Consider the following 20,190-nt stretch of genomic DNA (forward strand, 5'->3'; position numbering starts at 1 on the left):
GTGCTGGGCTTTGCAGACAGGGCAGAGCGCACGGTGAGGAGAGAGCCAGGCCCGGCCCGAGGGCAGGCGAGGCCTCCATCCTTCCAGGCTGCTTCCCCCTCCAGGCCTGTGCTTGGCGGGTCCTTGTGTTAGAGCCCGACCTCGGTCCCCAGGGGGACCTACCGCAATCTGATGGAGGAGGAGCGATTGGACCCCCTTCCTCCTGCCCCAGCCCGGCCTGTCCCCCATCCGGGGCCGAGTCCCGCCTTCCCTCTGCCTGCCTTCCTGCAAAGCAGCTTTTCTTTAAGACCCGCGCCGCTTGGCTGGCAGACAAAGAGCCTCAATAAGGCCACAGGCGGCAGACGGCTTATCAAGATGCACCTCTTTGCTCTGCGTCCTGGCTGTCACCTCCTTGCTGCTTTGTCATCACAGAACAGCTGTGCTGCACGCATACAAACCCTCCCTGGGGGGGGGGTCATGCCCCGGGGGGGTCAGAAACTCCATCGTCCCCCTCGCCCTCCCATCCACTTGGTCCTTGAAACCCAGCTGCAGGCTGTGCTGACCTGTACGAGGGCTGCGGGGTCAGCGGGGGCCCATCTTTTAAGTACCAGCTGGGGAGCCGGTGCCCAGGGACCCCGGAGACCTGCACCCCTCCTGCTCACTGCAGGGCAGCCCCGGGCTGTGGGGCTAACAGGCAGCTGACGGCTGGTCAGTGAGCAGCACAGCCCAGACTCTGGGCCCTGACACCCGGCTGCGCTCTTTCCTCCGGCTCATTCCTCACTCAGCCTGGCGAGGTGGACCCCTCTTCCGGGAGGGCCCCCAGTGTAGGAAAGGGGGTGAACCACCCACAGAAAGCTGCCACGCGTCCTCTGTGATACGGGTCAGAGGAGAAGGTCCCGCGGGCACTAGCCTGGGACGGTGCACCAGGACGTGAGTTCTGGTTGAGTTTTCAAGGAGCGGGATGGACCCCGTGGGTGAGGAGAGGGTCCCAGACTCCAGGAAGGACACACTCTCCTGCAGCTGGGGGACAGGAAGCGTGTTTGGGGGCAGGTGAGGTGCGTGTGACATGGGCGTGGGGTGGGAGACAGGGAATCCCTGCTGTGTCGAACGGCGGAGCAGACAGAAGAGGGTGTGGGGGCATCCTGAGTCAAGGGGGTCTCTCAACCCGCACCCAGGGCTGACAGTGGACCCCCCAGAAAGCAGGCGAAATGGAAAAGGGACGCCAGAAACATGCCACGTGTCCAGCTCTGGCCGGCGGCTCCTCTCCTGACTTGGTCCCTGGCTTCCTTTCCTTTGGATCAACACTTGCCTTCCCTTGGAATATCAATTTCTCCAACTCCTTTGTCCTGATTGGCTGGTAAAGACGTCTCTGAGTTCTTGATACCAGTCTCTTCCCATCCAGCAGAGAGCCAGGAGCAGAAGCCCAGGCCGGGGAGGCGGGGCTGGGTTTGGCCCCCTCCTCAGGGCTCACCCCAGGGTGCTCCAGACAACTGACCCCAGGCCCCCGGCCCAGCCTGCCTGCATTTCCCTCCCCAAATAGCCCCGGTCTGGGGTCACGAGGCTCAGTGACCTCTGCGTGACCGTGTGCCCTTTCCGAAGGACCACCGGACAGATGGGCCCCCGTGCACCCCTCCAGCTACCCCCTCTGGAATAAGCCGCCCCTTGACAGAGACCCGGATCAGCTTTCCCTTCCTGCAGGCAGGGTGGGAGATACTGCTCCCACCTCCGAACAGGATTCAGACCCAGCTTCCCGGGGCCTTTGTCCCCTGGGTCCTGCCCCTGTGTCCCCAAAGGCAAGGGGAGGGGGGACAAAGCCAGAGGGGGCGGCAGCCGGGGCAGGGAGAGCCTGCGGAGGTGGGGAGGGAAAACAGAGGGGCCTGGTAAACAGTCCTCCTCCCGCTGGAGTTCACGGCCGCGTCTCCCCCTGAAATGGGAGCGTTTCAGGGGTGAGCGCCTCCGGTGTGTGTGCGCCCGTGTGCCCGCCTTCCGCGGGCCCGCCTTCCCGTGTGCGCGCCTGTCGCTGTCATCACGGATATTCCCCCGCTGTCACTCGCTGCTCTCTGCTCCGCACACGCGCTCCCCCTCCCCGCCTGCCCCTCTCCACGGCTCCCGCGTCCCTCCCTCTCCTCCTCGGTGTGTTATTGACCCGGCTGCCCGCCGTGGGAGACGGCCTCAGGCGTTCCTCCCGCCGGGGCTCTGCGTGCCAGGTCCTGCTGGGGGATCAGGCTGGTGCCGCTGCGCGTGCTGTCTCCTTTCTCCAGGAATCCCAGGAGGGGCTCACTGGACGGCTCAGACCACTTGATTCAGGGCGCTCGCTGGGGTGCGGAAGGTGAGTGCCGTGCGCTGGGCAGGGGCGCGGGGGGTGCAGGGGCCAGGCTTGGGGCCCGAGCTCATCTCCGCTGGGTTCCTTGCCTGCACGGACAGCTGCTTTGCCGCCTGCCTGGCGGCAGTGGCTGGGGCTGGGGCAATGCTCAGGACCGGACCCCTGGGCAGCCAAAGGACACAGGGAACTCTGACCTCCCAGTGCTGGGGACAGGAGGTGGGATTCTGCGGGGGAAGGAGGGGGAGGAGGCATTGCCAGTGCCAGATGACGGGCCCGGTGGCATAGAAACCGGTCCCTGCAGCATGGGGGGCGCCAGCCAGGAGCCCTGTGCCGCCTGCATGCCCGGCTCGGCAGCCAGCCCCAGGGACTTGGGTGCCAGGGGAAAGGGGGCGCTGGTGACAGGGCCGGCACAGAGGACGTCTGTGTGGTGGCAGGCTGGAGGGCTGGCGCCGAAGCGTGGGGAGGGACCAGGGGTGCTGACCGGCCTCTACAGGACGCCCTCAGCGAGGGGTGCTGGCCTCTAGGAGGCTGTCCTTGGACAGGGGTGCAGAGGGCCCCCCCAGCTGGACCTGAGTCCCCGGCTCGTATGGGGGGCGTGGCCGGGAGTGGATGCGGGAGAGGAGCCTTGGAGCCCTTCCTCCGGCCCTTCCTCGAGGCTCCAGCTCTGCCCCCAGCCCGCCCAGGCCCGGTGGGGCTGGGGTCCCCCAGCTGCACACCCTCTCTACCTACGAAGAGCTCAGGCGGCCTTGGGGGGCGGGGTGGACTCAGCTTGGGGTGGGTGGTACGTGGCCGGGGCAGGACAACTTAGGATAGAGGCTGTCTGACCGGGAGTCCCAGCCTCCCCGCTCACTCTCGGGGCCCTTTGTCCTCTCCCTGAGCTGCTGTCCGCCTGTCTGGGGTGGCTGGTGGGGACACTGGCACCTGGCTGTCAGGCCGCCTGGGGCATTGCCTGGTCTGGCTCAGATTGACACCCGGCAGCTTAGCTAACTACAGGGCCGGGGGGTGGGCTGAGCGTGTGGAGATGGGCCGGGGAGCGCAGCCGGGAGGGGACCCGCGGCCGTGTCCCCCTCCACACTGGCACAGGCTCCATCCAGCTTTGCCAAGAGAGGGAGACCAGGGAAGCCAGCTGGGGGGGGGGGGCAGGAGGAGGACGGGGAGCTTCTTCAGCAACCGATCTGGTTCCTTTGAGGTTTGGCTGGAAGCTGCGCCTGGGACAAGCAAACCCTGCTCCCATTTCCAGCCCCCAAAGCTGAGGGGCACGGTGAGGGGGGTGTTTTAGGGCTGGGGTGTCTGGGGAGGCCTCCCCCCTCCTCCTACACAGATCAGGCCTCTCCACCCTGCCTGCCCGGGTCCACCTCCCGAGCCAGGCCCGCGGGCCCAAGAGCAGCTCCTGCGAGGGGTGATGGGAGCTTTTCTGTTCCGCTTCCCAGAGGGTCTGGTTGGGATTGGGAATGTCTGACAAGGAAGGATGACAAGGAAACGAGGCTGCAGGAAGGCGGGCATGAGAACGGGGCACGCGTTTAAAAATGCACCAGGGGGTTTGTCTGTTCCAAGTACAAATTTAGAGATTTAAAAAAACCAGCTTCCGCGCTGCCTGCGCCGTGTGTGTTACGGGGATGCCAGGCAGGGAAGAGGTGGGAAGGGCCCGGAAGGCCAGACCGGCGGCTGCAGGTGGGGCGCGCAGCCTGGACAGCACCCCAGGGCTCAGCGTGGGCGCCCGCTGTCCCCCTGTCCGCTGTCCCCCTGTCCGCTGTCCCCCTGTCCGCTGTCCGGGTGCCTCTCAGTCCCGCTGGGTGGGTGGGAAGATGCTGCCCTTAAAGCCCCAGGCGTGGCCTCCGTCCCGGCCCTGCCTCTCGCTAGCCCGTGACCTTCACCTGTCTGCACAGTGAAGGGGCACAGAGGCCTTGTCCCGGGTTGGGGAACCTTGGCCAAAGGGAGGTCCCTGGGGAGGGGGGACACGGCAGGCCAGCAAGACGTCCCAGGGGGCAGGAGCCCCAGGTCAAGGCACAGTGGGCGCTGATGGCTGTGCGGCTTGGACACTGACTTGGGGGGACGGACGTGACCACGCAGCACCAGAGGAAGGGCGTGGACACCAGGCCCGCGTGGGTTTGCTGGAGGTTTCTGGCTGGAGACTGAGCCAACCCTGCCCGGAGGAGGAGTGGGGGGCAGAAGCACAGAGGGGTCAGGGCTCCCACCCTAACCGGGGCATCTGCGGGGGTGGGAGCGAGGCAGGCTGCTCCTCCCGTGGGGCAGGGAAGCCGTCCCCGCCACCCCCACCCCGGCCTCCGGGGGCTGCCGCACCCCATGCGACTCCGCAGGAGCCCGTGGGCCCTTCTGCTCTTGCTGCTACCCCCGCGGAGCTCCCAGCCCACCTCCTCACCTCAGCGCGCCCCCCCACTCCCCAGCAACACCCCTGCCTCCCTCTCCCCACTGCATCTGTGACGCCCCCGGGAAGAAGGCTGGCGGGGAGGGGGCGACCCGGCTTGATGAGAGCACCCGCGTCGGGCGCAGAGCGGCAGCGGAAGGGCGAGGAAGGGCCGGTGGGCCGTGAAGGGCGGCACAGACCAGAGGGCGCAGCCCTCTCCCTGCTCCAGCTCCAGGAGCCTCCGCGCAGGCGGGTCAGGCAGAGCCGGCCTCCAGGCTTGCGAGGCCGCTGGCTGGTGGCTCTGTCGCCGGGCCGCTTGGGCCCGAGGCTGCACTCTTCCACTGCTTGCCCGGAGGCAAGTTACTACGTGACCCGAGCCTCAGTGTCCCCATCCGCAAAACGGTGTTAACAGCGCTTCTAACCCCAGAAAGCCCGTACACGGGTGCTTCCCTGCGGGCATGGTTTCTCCCCACGTGGAGCCCTCCTGCAGGAGCTGTTACCGTCAGCATCCCCCGTCACCGCCGCCCCCCGCTGCCCGGGCCCCGGCCATCCCCTGCCGGGGCCTCCCCGGAGGTGCCGGGGTCTGCCCTGCCGGGAGAGAAGTGACCTAGCCCAGTGCTTCTCAAACGTGACCAGGTACGTGAATGGCCTGAGATCTTGCTAAGAGGCAGATCCCGACCCAGTCGGCCTGGGCTGGGTCTAGGAAGTTCCTGGCGAGGCTGGTGCCGATAGTCTGTGGACCACGCTTGAGTAGCAGAGGGCTGGGGCACAGAGCCCTTGCTTCTATTCTGGGGGCGGGGTCCCTCGGCCTGCAGCTCCTCAGCCCCATCCTCTATCCTGATTCTCTCAGCAGAGCCCAGTGAAGGAGGCTGAGGACCCCGCTGGGTCCATCCTCCTCTCTGTGTCCCTGTCCCTGGCACTGGGACAGAAATGCCCACAGGCTGTGGGGCTTGGAGCCCCAAGACCGCCACCTCACTCGTTTCCGTGGCCCGTCGTTCTCCCACCTGGGTGGGGACTTCCCTCCCAGATGGTGTGAATTTATTCCGCAGTGGCCACGCCTGCCTGAGCTGCTGTGCTCCTAGCATCCTAATGTAGGTCACCCCTTTCCTGATGAGGTAGATGCTTCTGGGGGCCGGAAGGGGTGCTGGGTTGGAGGTGGGCTGGAGGGCAGGGTGCTGGACCCCACAGCGCCTGAGGGGTGCTTCTGTGGTCCCCAGGGAGCACAGGCTACATCCCCATGGACCTGGGGGGCCTTGTTCTCGTCACGTTTCTCCAGAGATCCCAGGGCGTGGGTCTGAGTGTGGAAAGGGTCCTGGGTTGGGGGCGGCCCTCGGGGGGATTCTCTAGACCCTGCTTCTAGGCTGGAGGTCCCCCCGTGCATCTGTCTGCCGGGGGCACGCAGGAACTGCGGGAGTGAAAGCATCTGAGGATGCTGGAGGGCTGCCAGCGTGTGCGTGAGTGCACCCATGTGCGTGTGTGTGTCAGCACGTGCCTGGCTGCACGCTCTCTGGGGGGGTGGTCTGCATCACATGCTGTGTTGGGAGCCCGTGTGTGCACCCCGCTCAGCGCACACACGTGTCTCCCCCCAGGGGCCACTGCTGGGGGACAGTCACCAGGGAGCGGGCCTCCGTCCCTGACCGGCCGTGTGACCAGGCGTGCTGGTCTCCATCTCTGAGCCTGGCGGGCCGCTGACCCGCCTGACACCGTGTGGGCGCTGTGAGCTGCTGACCTGCGGGTCCTCGCTGGCGAGAGGGGTGCAGGACTATTCCAGGGGTCGGGGCCGAGGCCCACGGAGAGGGTGGGCAGCGTCCTCGGTGATGGAGGTCTGGGAGGCTGCGTGTGAGCGCAGCCCACGGTGACCGCCATGTGACGGCTGCTGGCCTGGCACGGGCCCAGGCACAGAGAAGGAGACCCAGGTGTGAGACTGGGGGGGCCAAGAAAGAGAGGTCCCGCAGACGCGCTGTAAGCCGCCGCCCCTCCCCGCAGACACAGGGCACTGACGTCTCCCTACGTCTACCTGGGGCTCAAGTCCAAGCTTGGAGTCCCCGAGACTGTCTTGCAAGATAATGTGTCCTGAATTCAGCAAATGTTAACTCTCCTCCCCTGATTAGGTTGACCCTCACGGAGGACAGTGTGTTCTGGTCATCACCTTTAGAGATAAGGAAACCGAGGCCCAGAGGGTTTCCGTGGTTTGTTTAAGTTACACAGTGAGGGAGCGGCCAGCAGGGATTCGAACCCAGAGCCCTCCCTGACCTGAGAGTCTGAGCCAGGAGCCCGAGGGACCTGGACCTGGGAGGGTAGCTGGAAAAGACCACTCAGCTGCTCTGGGCATCTCCTCCACCCCCAGCCCAGGGCCCTGGATCCATCCTGTAGGCATGTGGGTCTGCACGCCTCGCCCCACATCTGCCCAGTGCGAGTCGCTCTGCAGCCCCTGCAAGGCTGCGAGCCCCCTGAGTGGGGGGTGAAGCCCAGAGCGACAGACAGGCCCCCCCAGCGGTCCCCCTCCCCGGCGGGCCCCCATCCTGAGTGGGCGCCATTGCCGGGGCCCAGCTGAGGGCCCCCGGGGCTGCGGCGCTCGTGGGCTCACGGGGCCCGGAGGCTGCTTGGCAGCGGTAAGGGGGGAGGAGACGGGAGGGGCCCCCGGTGCCTGAGGGAGACCCTGCTCAGATGCTGAGGCCCCAGCGGCTCCTCCCACCCCTCAGCTCCGCTCTGCTCTGCCACTGGCCCCTCGGGCTCCCAGAACTAAGGCGGCTGTGGGAGGGGAGCCGGAGGCTGCAGCCCGGAGCCCCCGGGTCCAGCGTGGCCACCGAGCAGGGGAGGCTGCCGGCCCATCGCTGTCCGTTCGCCACCTCGCGCTGGGCCGGCTGCAGGGGGCCCGCAGTCCCCTTTCCCGCCCCTGTGACGGGGCCCTGGCTGCGTCTGGAAGGGAGCGGGACCGGGACAGGGCCTGTGCCGTTGGGCTGGGGCAGGGCAGGTCACCTGGGCCAGGGGAGGCCCCTCGCCCCTCGGGAAGAGGACCCGCTCTCTGCGCTGCAGCCTCGCCCTCTCCTTCCCCTGTCCCCCGACGGCAGCGGCTGCAGCAGAGCCCCCGAGCTGATGAGGTTTGTCCCCGACCTGCCGGCGGCGGAAGACAGAGCACGGCCGCTCACCCCCCGGGAGACGGCGGAGGGCAAGCAGGGGGCTTCCGCGTGGCAAGAGCCGGGCCTGGGCCTCACCCGCGAGCCGACGGCCGCCCCTGCGCGGGGCCTGGTCTCTGCCTCCTCGGGGGCCATGGTAAGAGTGCAGTGGGGCTGGGGAGCCAGCTGGCCCTGGATGATTTCCGCGCCTGGGACGTGGGGGAAGCCCGGAGGCAGCGGAGGCCACGTGGCTCCAAACACGTTTAGGAGATCGTCCAGGGAGACAGGAGAAGCGGCGGGCAGAGGCTGGGTGGGAGGTGAGGGGTGCGGGCGGCGGACGGCTCCTGCCTCGCCCAGCACTGGCCTCAGCACTGTCTGCGGCCCCGGGGCTCCCGGGACGCCCGCCCGCCCCTCCACGCGCCCCCGCTGTCGAGGGAGGCTGAGGCTCCTGGCTTCTCGGCCCCCTGGCTCCTCTTTCCACCCCCACCCCCACCCCCGCCCAGGGAATCAGAGCCCAGACGAACAGGAGCGGAGGGTAAAGAGACACCGGGCCCCCTGCCTAACCCCGGGCTGGACCGGCCTGACACCTGCTTCCGCTCAGCGCTCTCTCCCTCTCTCTCAGGACCGACCGAGCGGACAGGGGCTCCTCTCCCCCTCGAGGTGCAGGGCCTGGCAGCGTGCTAACCCCGGGCTGGACCGGCCTGACACCTGCTTCCACTCAGCGCTCTCTCCCTCTCTCTCAGGACTGACCGAGCGGACTAGGGGCTCCTCTCCCCCTCGAGGTGCAGGGCCGGACAGCCTGCAGCCACCATGCTGGCCCCGGGCAGCGGCCCCGAGCTGAGGACCTGGTTTGCCCCGCTGTGGAGGCAGATCTCTTGTGAGTGGAGGGGGGTCGGCTTAGCGGCGATGCGGGGATGCTCTTCCCAGCTGCGGCGATGCGGGGATGCGCTTCCCAGGCGTCCACGGCCTGGGTCTGGGAAGCAGGGCCCCGTCCCCGCAGCCCTGCCCGCGGTGCCGGGGGAAGAGCTGCTTCTGAGCTCTGTGGTGGGCGGGTCGGGAGCAGGGGCTCCACAGGCAGTTCTGCCCCCCCAGGTGGGTCTGCTCCTGCCCCCAGTGGCCCAGCCCCTGCAAGTCCTGCTTCTCTAATGGCAAACCTCCCTCTCCCTGCTCGGCCATCAGCTGCGTGGGCCTGGAGGCCTCTCTTAGGGCTCAGCCCCCGTAGCTCCGGGACGGAAGGAACCAGTGGGCTCTGGGGACGTGACACTGGAAGGGACCTTAGGGAGGGGGTCCAGCCCCTCCTCCTGCACATAGGGAAACCAAGGCCGCCCACTTCCCACAAGGGAACCTCGTGAGCTGTCGGGTGAAGGAAGCCCTGGGAATTCTCTTCACGAGGTGAAGGGTCAAGGCTACAGGGTAAGAGGTAAGAATGGTCTCGAGAGACGCCCCTCAGCCTGACTTCTGTCCTCGCACGGTCAGCCCTGTGATGCTGCCGCCCCAAGACACAAGCAGCCTGAATTATTCACCGCGCAGAGCAGCTGATCCTGAGGGACCCAGCTCCCCTTTCAACCTCCTTTCGAATCACTCAACACCTCGCAACACAGGGCTCTGTTTTCTTGTCACTAGAGCTTTTACGCCAGCCTGAATTTCTTGGAGGTGGGGGGCAGTGACCCGTAGTTATGCTGGTCCTTTTGAGAGGGAGGCTGGATGGGTTGAATGTTTTTCCAGGGAAAGTGAGGTCTGAGGAATTCAGGTGACTTCCAGAAGGCACGGCGGGGGTAGTCTGATAGGCTGACCTGGCCGCAGACAGCTCAGAGAGCGGGAGGGTCAGCGGCCCAGCAGGTGACCTCAGGTGGCCGGAAGGGCTTCCAGTTGGCGTCCATGGCCGTGCCTGTGCTCATTTCCCCCCGAGAACAAAGACGCTCAGGTGTCAGCCTGGCAGGTGCCTCTCAGGAGTCACTGACCCTCCAGGAACGGGGGGTACCGTCCCGCCCTGTTCCGCCAGGGTCTGCCCTTGGGGACACCAGACACCAGACCCCTAGTAGACACAGACTCAGGACCGTCCCCTCCAGACCCTGGTCAGGGCAGCTGCTGCCCCTTCAGGTGGAGCCAAGCGGCCATCACTCCTCGGCTGGGGCCTTTCCTCCCGGCCCGGTGGGATCCTCCCTTCCCCTTCCCCAGGGACACCCTGGGGACAGTTGGGGGCTTTGCAGCCACTCTTAGAAGGGTGGGCCACGGAACGAGCTGCCTGTGGGACTGTTCTCTGAGCACCCGTCCCCCTGCAGCCCTGCCACAGGGGCACTGGGCAAAACATGGGACCGTGAAAGGAATTCTGTCAACAGATCTGTCCTGCGGAAATTGGGGACAGGAGCCCAGGCTAAGGGCAAGGCGGCTGTAGAGTCAGAACAGATGTGGGACTTGCTCCGGGCCCACAACTTACGGGGCTCACGCCCCAGCATCCTCCACGTGGACGTGGAACTTGGCGTCTCACTCCGCCGTTTCCACAGTGGTCTCTGGGGTGGGTCCTAGGCGGGCCCGGGCTCCCTCCTTACCCTGAGTCGCTGGCCCACCTTGGAGGTGGGACTCACGCAGACCAGGGAGGTGGTGGCAGGGGTCGGTGTGCCCCTTCGTGCGTGCAGCGCGGCCCCTCCCATGCACGCCGTCAGCCCCGTGCAGCTCCAGGTGGCGGGGGGCGGCGCAGAGGGGAAGGAAGCAGAGCCGTTTTCTCTGGACAGAATCCTTCCATGGCAGCGGCCCTGGGAGAGGAACATGGGGTGGCTCCTCTGACACCCTCATATCTTCTGTCGCGTCAGCGTCTGTGGTGTCAGGGCGGGGGGCAGGCTCCCGAGGGGATCCGCCGTGTGGGGACCCCGGGTGCCCGGCGGTGTCCGTCCACACGGACGTGCTGCGGGGGGTTAGTTCTGTTTTTACGTGGTCAGCAAGCGCTAAGGCACCGCTCATGGTTGGACCAGAGGGGATCAGTGCAAGGCCGCGTGCTGGGAATTGGATGGGAGGGGAAGGCGGCGGGAGCTGGCGCCCCGCTGTCCTTCCATCCCCCGTCTGTCCCCCAGGGCTCACCTGCTGGATTGCCCTGTGCACGGCGGAGGCCCTCCCCGCCTGCCCCTTGCCCTGCACGTGTGACGGCCACGGCCTGCAGGTGGACTGCAGCGGCCGGGGCCTCACCGCGCTGCCCCCGGACCTGCCGGCCGCCACCCGCACCCTCCTGCTCCTGAACAACAGGCTGAGCTTCCTGCCCGGCGGGGCCTTCGCCAGCCTGTCGGGCCTGCAGCGGCTGGACCTCTCCAACAACTTCCTGGACGGGCTGCCGCGCACCGCCTTCGGGGAGCTGGCCAACCTGACGGAGCTGCAGCTGCGCAATAACAGCCTCCGCGCCCTGGACCCCGAGCTGCTGCGGCCCCTGCCGCGCCTGCGCCACCTCGACCTGTCCCTCAACGGCCTGGCCCGGCTCCCGCCCGGCCTCTTCGACGGGCTCCCCGCCCTGCGCTCCCTGTTCCTGCGCGCCAACCGCCTGCAGAGTCTGGACCGGCGGACCTTCGAGCCCCTGGCCGGCCTGCAGCTGCTGCAGGTGGGGGACAACCCCTGGGAGTGTGACTGCCACCTGCGGGACTTCAAGCACTGGCTAGAGTGGTTCTCCTACCGAGGTGAGCACGGGTCAGGTCGGGAGGAGTGGGCCCAGCCTGGCCAGCGGCGGGCAGAGGGGTTCCGCGGCCCCCTCCTTCCCATCCCCTCCGCTCCCAGCCGCCTTTCTCTGCCCTGTCTCCTCAGGCTGACCCTCTGTAACTTGCTCTCACTTCTGTAGGTTTCGGGATGGACTTAAACACACAGTATCATTGTCCTCTGCCTCTAGGCTTCCCTGGCCCGGGAGGAGGAGGGATAAAACCACCCTCGCTCCTCTGAATAATGCAGCCACCTCTTAAGTACCCACAGTGTCGGGAGGGTGGAACAGAGTTCAAAGCCACAAGTGCACTCACATTTTCTTTTTGATGATGATCTCAACTCCTTCTCCCTAGAAGTTCTGTTATCAAAGCTTTCACTAAGAAGCCAAATGCTCCCCCTTTCGGTGACCTGGGAAAGTTCTAAAATGACCTTCGAAATGATTAAATGAAATGGACAAGGAGGGCAAAGAAGTAAGCCTACTGGCTAAAAGCGCCAAATCTGGGTTTGCCTCGTGGCTCTGCCACTTACTAGCTGTGTGATCTTGAGAGAGTTGATTGACCTCTCTGTGGCTGTACCCTCGTCTGTGAAATGGGGCAAACAACAATATCTATCTCAGAGAATCACTGTGCAGATTAAGTAGGTAACGCATGGAAAGCGTCTGGAAAAGTACTCAGCGTAAAGTGAGTCCGCAATAAAACTTACTCATTTATATGTCCACTTGCTGGTGGAAGTCATAATGTTAACCGGCCTTAATTAGACACAGTTTGGTGTCCAGCACGAAGTAGGGCTCCATGAATATTTGCTGAATGAGTGAATCGATGTGAAAAGAGCGCTAATGCTTTCGTCAAAGTCTTACTCCTTTTGTTTCATAGTGTTTCCACAATTTAATTATTTGCATAATATTATCACGTTAGTTAATTAAAAACATTTTACAAACGATAAAGTGCCATGAAATGTTAGTCACTGTGATAATTTCTCCCGTTTTTGTGAGAGGAGAAATAATAACACTTGCATGGTTTCCAGTTTCCAAATATCTTACCATGTACATGACCTACTTGAACCCTAACTGCAGCTGAGATGGCCATTCTTACTGACAGCCAAGAAAATCGAGACTCATAAGCAATTAAATAAGTAAAGTGATTCGCGCAAGATGACCTGACCGGGAGGGAGTCAGCCTCAGGTTTTTGGAGCCGGGAGGTAAGGTGGCTTCATCTCCACGCCCAGCCCCCGCCTGTGCAAAGGCCCTGGACACAGTGCACGGGATGTAAGCCTTGGACAGGGGTCTGGAGAGCCAGAGCGATGTGTGATCTGGAGGGGACGTCCTTGCCCCTCCAGACAGTCATCGGTCATCGGGAGCTAAAGGGGACGGAGGGGGAATGTACATCTTAGGAACTTTTCACTAGTAGAGTTATTTCCTGCCATGCACTCCTCCAAAAACACCCAGACCAAACCAAAACAAAAAACCTGGCTCTTTTCCTCCGCACCCGGGAAAGGTTGGTGTCTATTGTGTGAGGAGACTGCGGCGACGGGGCTGCAGGAGCCCAGGCGCTTCCGTGGGGGTCGCGCCTGCGTCTAGATCTCGGGCTGCCGGGAGAGGCCAAAAGGGGGGCGTCTGGGCAGCTCCTCCTCCTCTCGCCCCACCTGTGCTCTGCACTCTCCCTGCCCCGGTAGCGGGGTGAGCCTGCACTGCCCGCACGCCCTCCTCTGCCTTCGGGGGTTCTCAGGGTGCCCTCCCAAGATGCCCCTGCGCTCACAGGTGCTGTGGCCGGGCTGCTGAGGGGGCCACCGCTGCCCTCAAGGAGGAAACTGCCGTCCCTGGGCCCTCCTCTCCCTCTTCCAAGGAGGAGCCTTAGGAACCAAGGTCCCGCCCTCGTGGAGGAGCAGGGCCGAGGCTCTGACTTCTGTCCTTTGCGGTGGCGGGAGGAGCGCGGGGGCGGAGTCGCTGGGGAGAACAGAGCCGGCGGTCACGGACGGCGGTCAGTGGAGAGGTCAGTTAGGAGAGGCACGGGCTGCTGTCTGGCAGGGCTCCTGGCCCCCCTTTCCTGAGCACCCGGGGCCAGCTTGACTCTGGGTAGCAGGAGAGGTGGAAATGTTTGCTTCTCTATCAAGTGGGATCAGGGACACTGTCCATTTTATGAGGCTTCTGCGCGGGTTAAACGCCGTGACACGTGTCCCCGCCTCCCTGTCACTGGGCGCCGCACGCCAGTCCCCCTAACCTCTCCCCTTCCTCTCCTGTCGCCGTGACTCCAGGATTGATAGTGCTGCGGATGGAAACTCGGCCTCCCGGGCCTCGTGTGGGGACCTGGGGCTGGAGGAGGGCGTGCCGGCCTCAGCCCCCCTTTCTCTCTCCTGATGCAGGGGGGCGCCTGGATCAGCTGACCTGCACCCTGCCCAAGGAGCTCAGGGGGAAGGACATGCGCGCGGTCCCCATGGAGATGTTCAACTACTGCTCCCAGCTGGACGGCCAGCAGAGCTCAGCCGGGCTGGAGGTCCCCGGGCCGCCCTGCACCAAGGCCAGCCCGGAGCCTCCCAAGCCCAAGCCGGGCCCCGAGCCCGAGCCTGAGCCCAGCACCGCCTGCCCCCAGAAGCAGAGGCCGCGGCCCGTGAGCGTGCGGCGGGCCATCGGCACCGTGATCATCGCGGGGGTGGTCTGCGGTGTGGTCTGCATCATGATGGTGGTGGCCGCTGCCTACGGCTGCATCTACGCCTCCCTCATGGCCAAGTACCATCGGGAGCTCAAGAAGCGCCAGCCCCTGATGGGAGACCCGGAGGGCGAGCACGAAGACCAGAAGCAGATCTCCTCTGTGGCCTGAGAGCCCAGGGAGGGGCCGGGGGGGCACGCCAGCCCTGCCTCTCCCGCCCCCTTTCCACCTTCCTCCCAGCCTGCCAGCAGACGGGCCCGTGTCTCCACGGACTCCGGAGTGTCCGCAAGATACCAGTATGCTGACGCTCCTCGCTGGACCACCAACGCTCTGGACCATGGGCAGAAAAGACGTGTGTGCGAGCAAAGGCTCCCGGACCCAGCGCCCCTGTGCCCCTGCGGCTCCCGGCACAGTCACAGCCGGTGACGCCCCCCACCTCATCTGCATCTAGGGGGTGCGGGGCCGGTTTCTGCGACTCTCTTCTAAGCCAGGAAGATGTTGGGCCCAGCTCCCGATGGCTGGTTCCACTGTGCATTCAGACCAGCCCAGCCATCTGGACCAGCACTTGGCAACCCAGCACCACGCCCTCGCCAAAGCCATCTGTCCCTGCATCACCAGCCACCCAGCTCCGGGTCACTAGTCATTCTCACTCAAGCTCGGCGTCACACACATAGTCACGTAGGGACAGAGGTCGTGGGACCTCGGGGGGCAGAGCCAGGCGTCCCCCGTGGTCTCGGCCCTCGGGCCACACAACCTCCTGCTTGCTTATGCAACCTCCTGCAGCGGATGGGGAGAAACCCAAACCCACGGCACAAGGATTCCTTCCAGATCCTCTCAAGAGGCCAAGGTGGTGCTGCCGGATGAGACTGCCCGTCACCATGGTAACCCGCTCACACCTCTCCTGCTGGGATTTCCAGGGACGCCTGCCCAGAGGCCTGGAAGCTGCGGCGTGTGTGGACGGTGGCCTCCCCAGAGCCCGGCCACGCACCACCGGACTCATCCTCAGCGCTGCCGAAGTACGTCCCTGCCAGGCCCCGTGGGGACCCGCACCACTCCCACTCCCACAGCCTGCGGCCCGAGAACCGCTGCTCTGCACCTCTCACTGCCATGCCCCACCCTCAGCATCTCCGGGCCCGTGACCTCAGGGCGGGGACTGGCTCATCCTCTGTGACCCTCCTGCCAGCATATACCAAACAGACCCCGGGAGCAGGGAAAGGACCCCCCGGTTCTGCTCAGAGGTCTCAGTAATGGGGTCCTTTTCCCAGCGTTCTGTCAGCTCAGTCTGGCTTCCCGGAGTCCTCGTGGCACCTGGACTGGGGCCCAAACCGGAGCAAGGGCCCAGGGGCCCATCTGCTCGTTACCTGTAACCCCCCCAAAGGGACAGAAGCTGGGGGTGGGCGTGGGAGGCGGCAGTGCAGGGTGGGGTCCACCGGCCCCCTCTCCGATGTCTGCCCCCCGGGGGAGTGCGATCCCGGTGAGTCCTGGGCCTCCCTCTGCCGGACGTCAGCCTCCCCGCCGCTTACGGAGGGTCAGGGGCCAGCAGGCCAGTTTCTGGCTCTGCGACGGCTGGGAGTCTACGGAGTGGCCCGGGGGAGGCCGTCAGAACATGGCTCTGAGGCAGGCCAGGGGTCGAGGGGGCCGGGCGCAGGCTGCCCACCGGGCTGGCCTGCGGTCTCCCTCCTTCTGGGGCGCCGGCCGACACCAGGCCTGGGGGTTTTCTAGAGGGGGTCAGGGAAGGCTGGACGTTGTCAGTGGTGGTGTCTCCAGCCTAAGACAGAAGATTTTTAAAGGCAAAATTATATTTCTGGTTTGTTGTTTCAGATGACCAATAAAGACTGTATTTTCCTATGTACTTCCTGGTTTCCTTGGGCGGGAGGGGACGCAGGAGCCAGGAGCCGGGACGGTGGCTCCTGCCCCCTGACCTCCCCAGATAGGTGCACAGAGTGTCCCCAGGAGGACGGCAGCTCCCGCCCAAGGCCTGGCCTTGGGGCGCCCCCGGGAGGGCAGCGGGGGAGCGCGGAGCCCCGGGCCTGCTCCCAGCCCCGCTCCGAGCGAGGCTCTCCTGCGGTCAAGGGCAGACGGCCACGGGGTAGGGGGCGCGCCTTGGCCCTGGGGACCCTGCTGCCTACCGGGAGGGGCGGCTCCCCGAGAGCTGTTTAGGGGACTAGGTTTCACCAGCCTTGGAGGGGTGTCGCTGGGTTTGCAGGACGAGCCCCATTTAATGTCCTGTGCTTTTGAGGCTGACGTACAGACGACCCCTCCTCAGGGCTCAGCAGGCGCAGGATCAGAATTATGGACCGGAGGGCTGGGGCGGGGGCGGGGGGGAATGAGCGGACGGCAAGGCCTCCGGCTGTTCGCCCACCTGAGGCCCGCGTGCCCCACCTCGCCTGACTGTCCGGGCCTGGGCTACATGGGTCACAGTCTTCAGACCAAGATGGGATTCTCTTCTAGCCAGCAGCCCTCCCTTGGGTGACACCCCAGCGAGCCAGGAGCTAATCCCCGGGAGACGGGAACCAGCAGGTCCCTGTTCCAGGAGTTCGGCTGGACCCCTTCCTGGGTGGGGGTAACTGGGGAGAGGTGCCCTCCTGCGGCCCTGACTGGTACAGCGGAGCTGGGAGGCCAGGCCCCATGGAGGCAGAGCACCGCCTGCACAGCCTGCACAGGTGTGGGTAATGCGCAGATGCACTGTCCTGAGCGCGCCCCGCGGTCTGAAGGCTGGGCCGTGCGCACGCAGGCGGAACTCCGAGGAGAGGAGCCGTCAGGCAGCTCCAGACAGCAGGCGCTCTGCACAGAGGCCGCTGGGCTGGGAAACACACTTGCAGGTTGTGGCACCCCTGTGGCACTTGGCAATGTTTCCCAAGCGGGGCCTGGAGGGCGCAGAGACTTGAAAGTGGGTCCTGATCTAAACAGCAGAGTCCTAGAAATGTTGCGTGAACCGTTGAGAAATACCTGCTTAGAGGTTAAACGGCGCCGCCTCATTCATCTGCCTGGCCCCTGGCTGTCCCCCTAGCTGCCCTTCCTCCTTCTCCCCAGCCCAGGGCACAAACGTCGAACGTGCAGCCTGTCCGTCACAGAACGCACGAGGAAAGGAACTGCCAGCACAGCACACGCAGGCTAGCTGGTCCAGGGTCAGGGAGGCGGAGCCACAGGCTAGGAGGAGGAAATTACAAAAGGAGACTGAAAAAAAATAATTGAAGCATAAAGGTCTCCAGTGCCTCAGCCCTGTCCTATCCCATCCATGCCCCCCGAGCGTCAGAGCGATTGTCTGCAGTGAGTTAAACCAGAGGCACCCGGACACGGTTTCCATGGCAACCCCTCCTGGCTCTAATGCAGCGCTGAGTTAAAAATGATGTCAAATAATTGGAGAGTGCAGGGGAGCGCAGCCAGCAGGCTGACCCCGCGTGCCTTCTATTTGCTGGGATTTCGGGTGTGCGGGAGCTGAGAAGGCCACGTCATGGAGGGAGCGGGGGCTACGGGACAGTCTTTAGGGTCTGGGATTAGCAGGCCAGGCGAAGGACAGAAAGGCGGCTGGGAAGGCACGGGTCCCCCCAAAGTGCCCGGCGGCGCAGCCTCAGGACCCGTAACACACGTGTTTCCAAACGAGGCTCCGAGCAACCAGACCAAGCCCTTCCCTCCCTCCTCCATCCCAGCGTGGACGGCCGTGCCCTTGCTGGGGCGGGCGGACAAAGGGGCAGCCTGCCTGCCGGGCCGCTCCTCCCTGCCCTTTGCCCGGCACTCAGCCTGGGGGAGAAGACACGAGGGGCCCGCTCGCCTGCCCCTGGCAGCTGCGGGGTCCCCCACAATGCAGGCGCCCGACCCCAGTGCCCAGGATGGCTGAGAGCTGTGAGGACCTCACAGCTTCTCAGAACACGGTGGGGTCTGAGACGCGGAGAGCGAGGGCAGGATCCTCAGGGCTCTCAGATGAGTGGGCAGGGGTGCCAAGGCCCTTCTTAGGCTCCAAAAAGCTACAAAGCTGGGGCAGCTCGTGAGGCTCCCCGGGTACTCTCATGGCTTCTGTGGCCAATGGCAACAAAGGGTCGTGATCCTGGGCCTTCAAGAGAGGCGATCTGAGCTTAAATTCTAGCTTCATTAACTATTAGCTGTGGGACTTTGGGCAAATAACATTTCTGGGCCTCAGTTTCCTCATCTGTAAAGTGGAGCCAAACCAGGTCACCCCAGGGCTGGATGAGAACATGCACGAGAGCACTGGACTCACGTACGGGCTCGGGCTTTAGGGTCTGAGTCACAAGCCCACTCCTCCCCTCAGTGGGCAGTGGAGGCGGAAGCGACACGAAGAGGGTGGGAAGGAGGTCTGGGCAGTCTCTGTCCTGTGTGACCTTGAGCAGATCTCTCAACCTCTCTGGGCTTCAGTTTACTGCATGAATTCTGTTAGATCTAAGGCCTCACAGTTGTATAAATAAAATGGCTCAGGAAAACTCCGCCTCCCCTCCGCCCCACATTTCATCTGGGAAAACATACAGACTGTGGCCCCGCAAACCACGCGCAGGGCCGCCTCCATCACTTGTGCCTCGTTCTCGACTCGGGCTCACAACTGCCCGGCCTCACGGCCCAGGGGCAGCTCCTACCTGCAGCGATGGCTGTCTTGTTGTCCATGGTCACGGCTACAGCTGTGCTCACGGTCACCACCATCGGCTTGCCTGCATTTTCTGGGGGAAAAATTGTCCAGTCACTTTCTCCGCGCCTGAGGAGGCGCCGGGGTGGTGGGGTGGGCTGGGAAGCCCACTAAACAGCAGGCTGGGACGTTCCCTGAGCGAGCGAGGGGCTGCCCGGGAGGCTGCGTGCTACCACCACCTCGGGTCTTTGCGGAGCGCCTCGTACTTGCCTCTGATGTGCTGGGTGCCGCCGACCTCTCCATGCAGCTCCGAAGCTGCCAGGTCAGTGTGTGGTGGCCCCTGGCCGCCTGGACAGCGCTGCACCATCGGGTCCCTGACGCTGCGGGCCTGCTCTGTCTCAGGGCCGCAAAGCTGTCTGCATGCAGCTGCCCCACTGGAGCTCGGGAACCCCGCAGGGACCCACCCAGGAGACTCGCGTGGCATCAAGAGGCCCTTTTGAGCAAGGGACGGGCTGTGCTCCCAGACACAGTGCTGGCTGACCCTGCGTTGTTCTTCATCAGTTACACGAGTCAAGGTGACAATGACAGCCCCTTCGGGAAGCCAGACGCCAGGGCTGAGATGGGCACAGAAGGCTGGCTGGCATCTGACACGTCCGAGGTGCCCCATGAATCCTGATGGCCTGCATGCCACTGCCCAGCTGGTCGCTGCACGTCCGGGACACAGCCAGGCTCCGGGACCTGCCTGGAGATACCTCCGCACCTCTTAGGAGAGCCAGGCTGCCAGGCGCAGAATTCAGGTGGCAGCTTCATCAGCACAGAGTTTTCTGGCTCTGAGGGGCGCGGACGAGTACATGCCCGCGGCTTCTGGATTTTACAGCCCTGGAAAAGGCACTCTTGTCTACGGATCAAGTGCATCACTAAAAACCCCGAGAAAGGGGCACAGTTCTACCACGTGCTCGCTTGTTAGAATATCTTTACATCAAACGTTGCTTGAAACCAACAGGTCGTGAGACTCTTACAGTGTCAGTCATAGTGAAACTTAAATCCACCACCGGTTTCTCGTATCTGCTGTTTTGCCAGGATTACCCATGCCACCTCGCTGGAACCAAGTATCTCACAGAAATCAGAAATTACTCTGCTTCTAGGAACTGACACAATGTAAGGTCGTCCTTGGCTCTAGGAATTGGCCATGACGAAGACACAAGAGACCATGACAGCCGCAGAAGCTGGCTTCCCCACCTTGCTTCTAGAAACGTCTGGAGGATCCTGATGGGGTGACCCCCGCGCCGTTCCCGGCCGCAAGCTGCTTTCAGGACAGACCCGTTGTGTGTGCTCCGCGGGCTCGGAGGAAACGCCCAAGCGAAGGTGTGGGGCGCTAATGACGCGGTCTCTGGGGATATCAGGGATCTCAGGGCCTGCGTCACCAGGCACCCGGGTGAATGAGCCGCTACCAGGTGGTAGGGGGGCAGGCCCGGGGGCAGGCCCAGGGGCTGGCCCAGGAAGCAGGGCTGTGGATG

At 64.4% G+C, this 20,190-nt stretch overlaps 2 protein-coding genes across 3 annotated transcripts in view; one reads left to right on the plus strand and one right to left on the minus strand.

Moving 5' to 3' along the window:
- Window positions 1–20,190, minus strand: part of CACNA2D4 (calcium voltage-gated channel auxiliary subunit alpha2delta 4) — an 83,830-nt gene that overhangs the window by 12,908 nt on the left and 50,732 nt on the right. Inside the window, exon 26 of the mRNA XM_007178651.2 lies at window positions 18,687–18,767. Within this exon, the coding sequence (XP_007178713.2) occupies window positions 18,687–18,767 (81 nt within the window). The remainder of the gene's footprint in view (window positions 1–18,686; window positions 18,768–20,190) is intronic.
- LRTM2 (leucine rich repeats and transmembrane domains 2) lies at window positions 1,999–15,907 on the plus strand. Of its 2 annotated transcripts, XM_007178641.3 has the most exons (5): window positions 1,999–2,308; window positions 7,739–7,940; window positions 8,527–8,660; window positions 10,852–11,442; window positions 13,817–15,907. In XM_007178641.3, the coding sequence occupies exons 3-5, from the start codon at window positions 8,594–8,596 to the stop codon at window positions 14,269–14,271; spliced, it is 1,113 nt and encodes a 370-aa protein (XP_007178703.1). In that variant the 5' UTR covers window positions 1,999–2,308; window positions 7,739–7,940; window positions 8,527–8,593; the 3' UTR covers window positions 14,272–15,907. The 2 variants fall into 2 exon arrangements, with proteins under 2 accessions (XP_007178703.1, XP_057411841.1); XM_057555858.1 differs by lacking the exons at window positions 1,999–2,308; window positions 7,739–7,940 and having other exon boundaries at window positions 8,579–11,442.

This window comes from Balaenoptera acutorostrata, chromosome 11 (genome assembly GCF_949987535.1).
Source record: "Balaenoptera acutorostrata chromosome 11, mBalAcu1.1, whole genome shotgun sequence".
Classification (NCBI taxonomy): Eukaryota; Metazoa; Chordata; class Mammalia; order Artiodactyla; family Balaenopteridae; genus Balaenoptera; species Balaenoptera acutorostrata.

Bases quoted from the DNA above. Each gene is read 5' to 3' on its own strand.
- LRTM2 (XM_057555858.1), top strand. From the start codon at position 10,740: ATGGTTGGACCAGAGGGGATCAGTGCAAGGCCGCGTGCTGGGAATTGG. The intron at 11,443-13,816 runs GTGAGCACGGGT...CTCCTGATGCAG, and splicing joins AGAGTGGTTCTCCTACCGAG to GGGGGCGCCTGGATCAGCTG.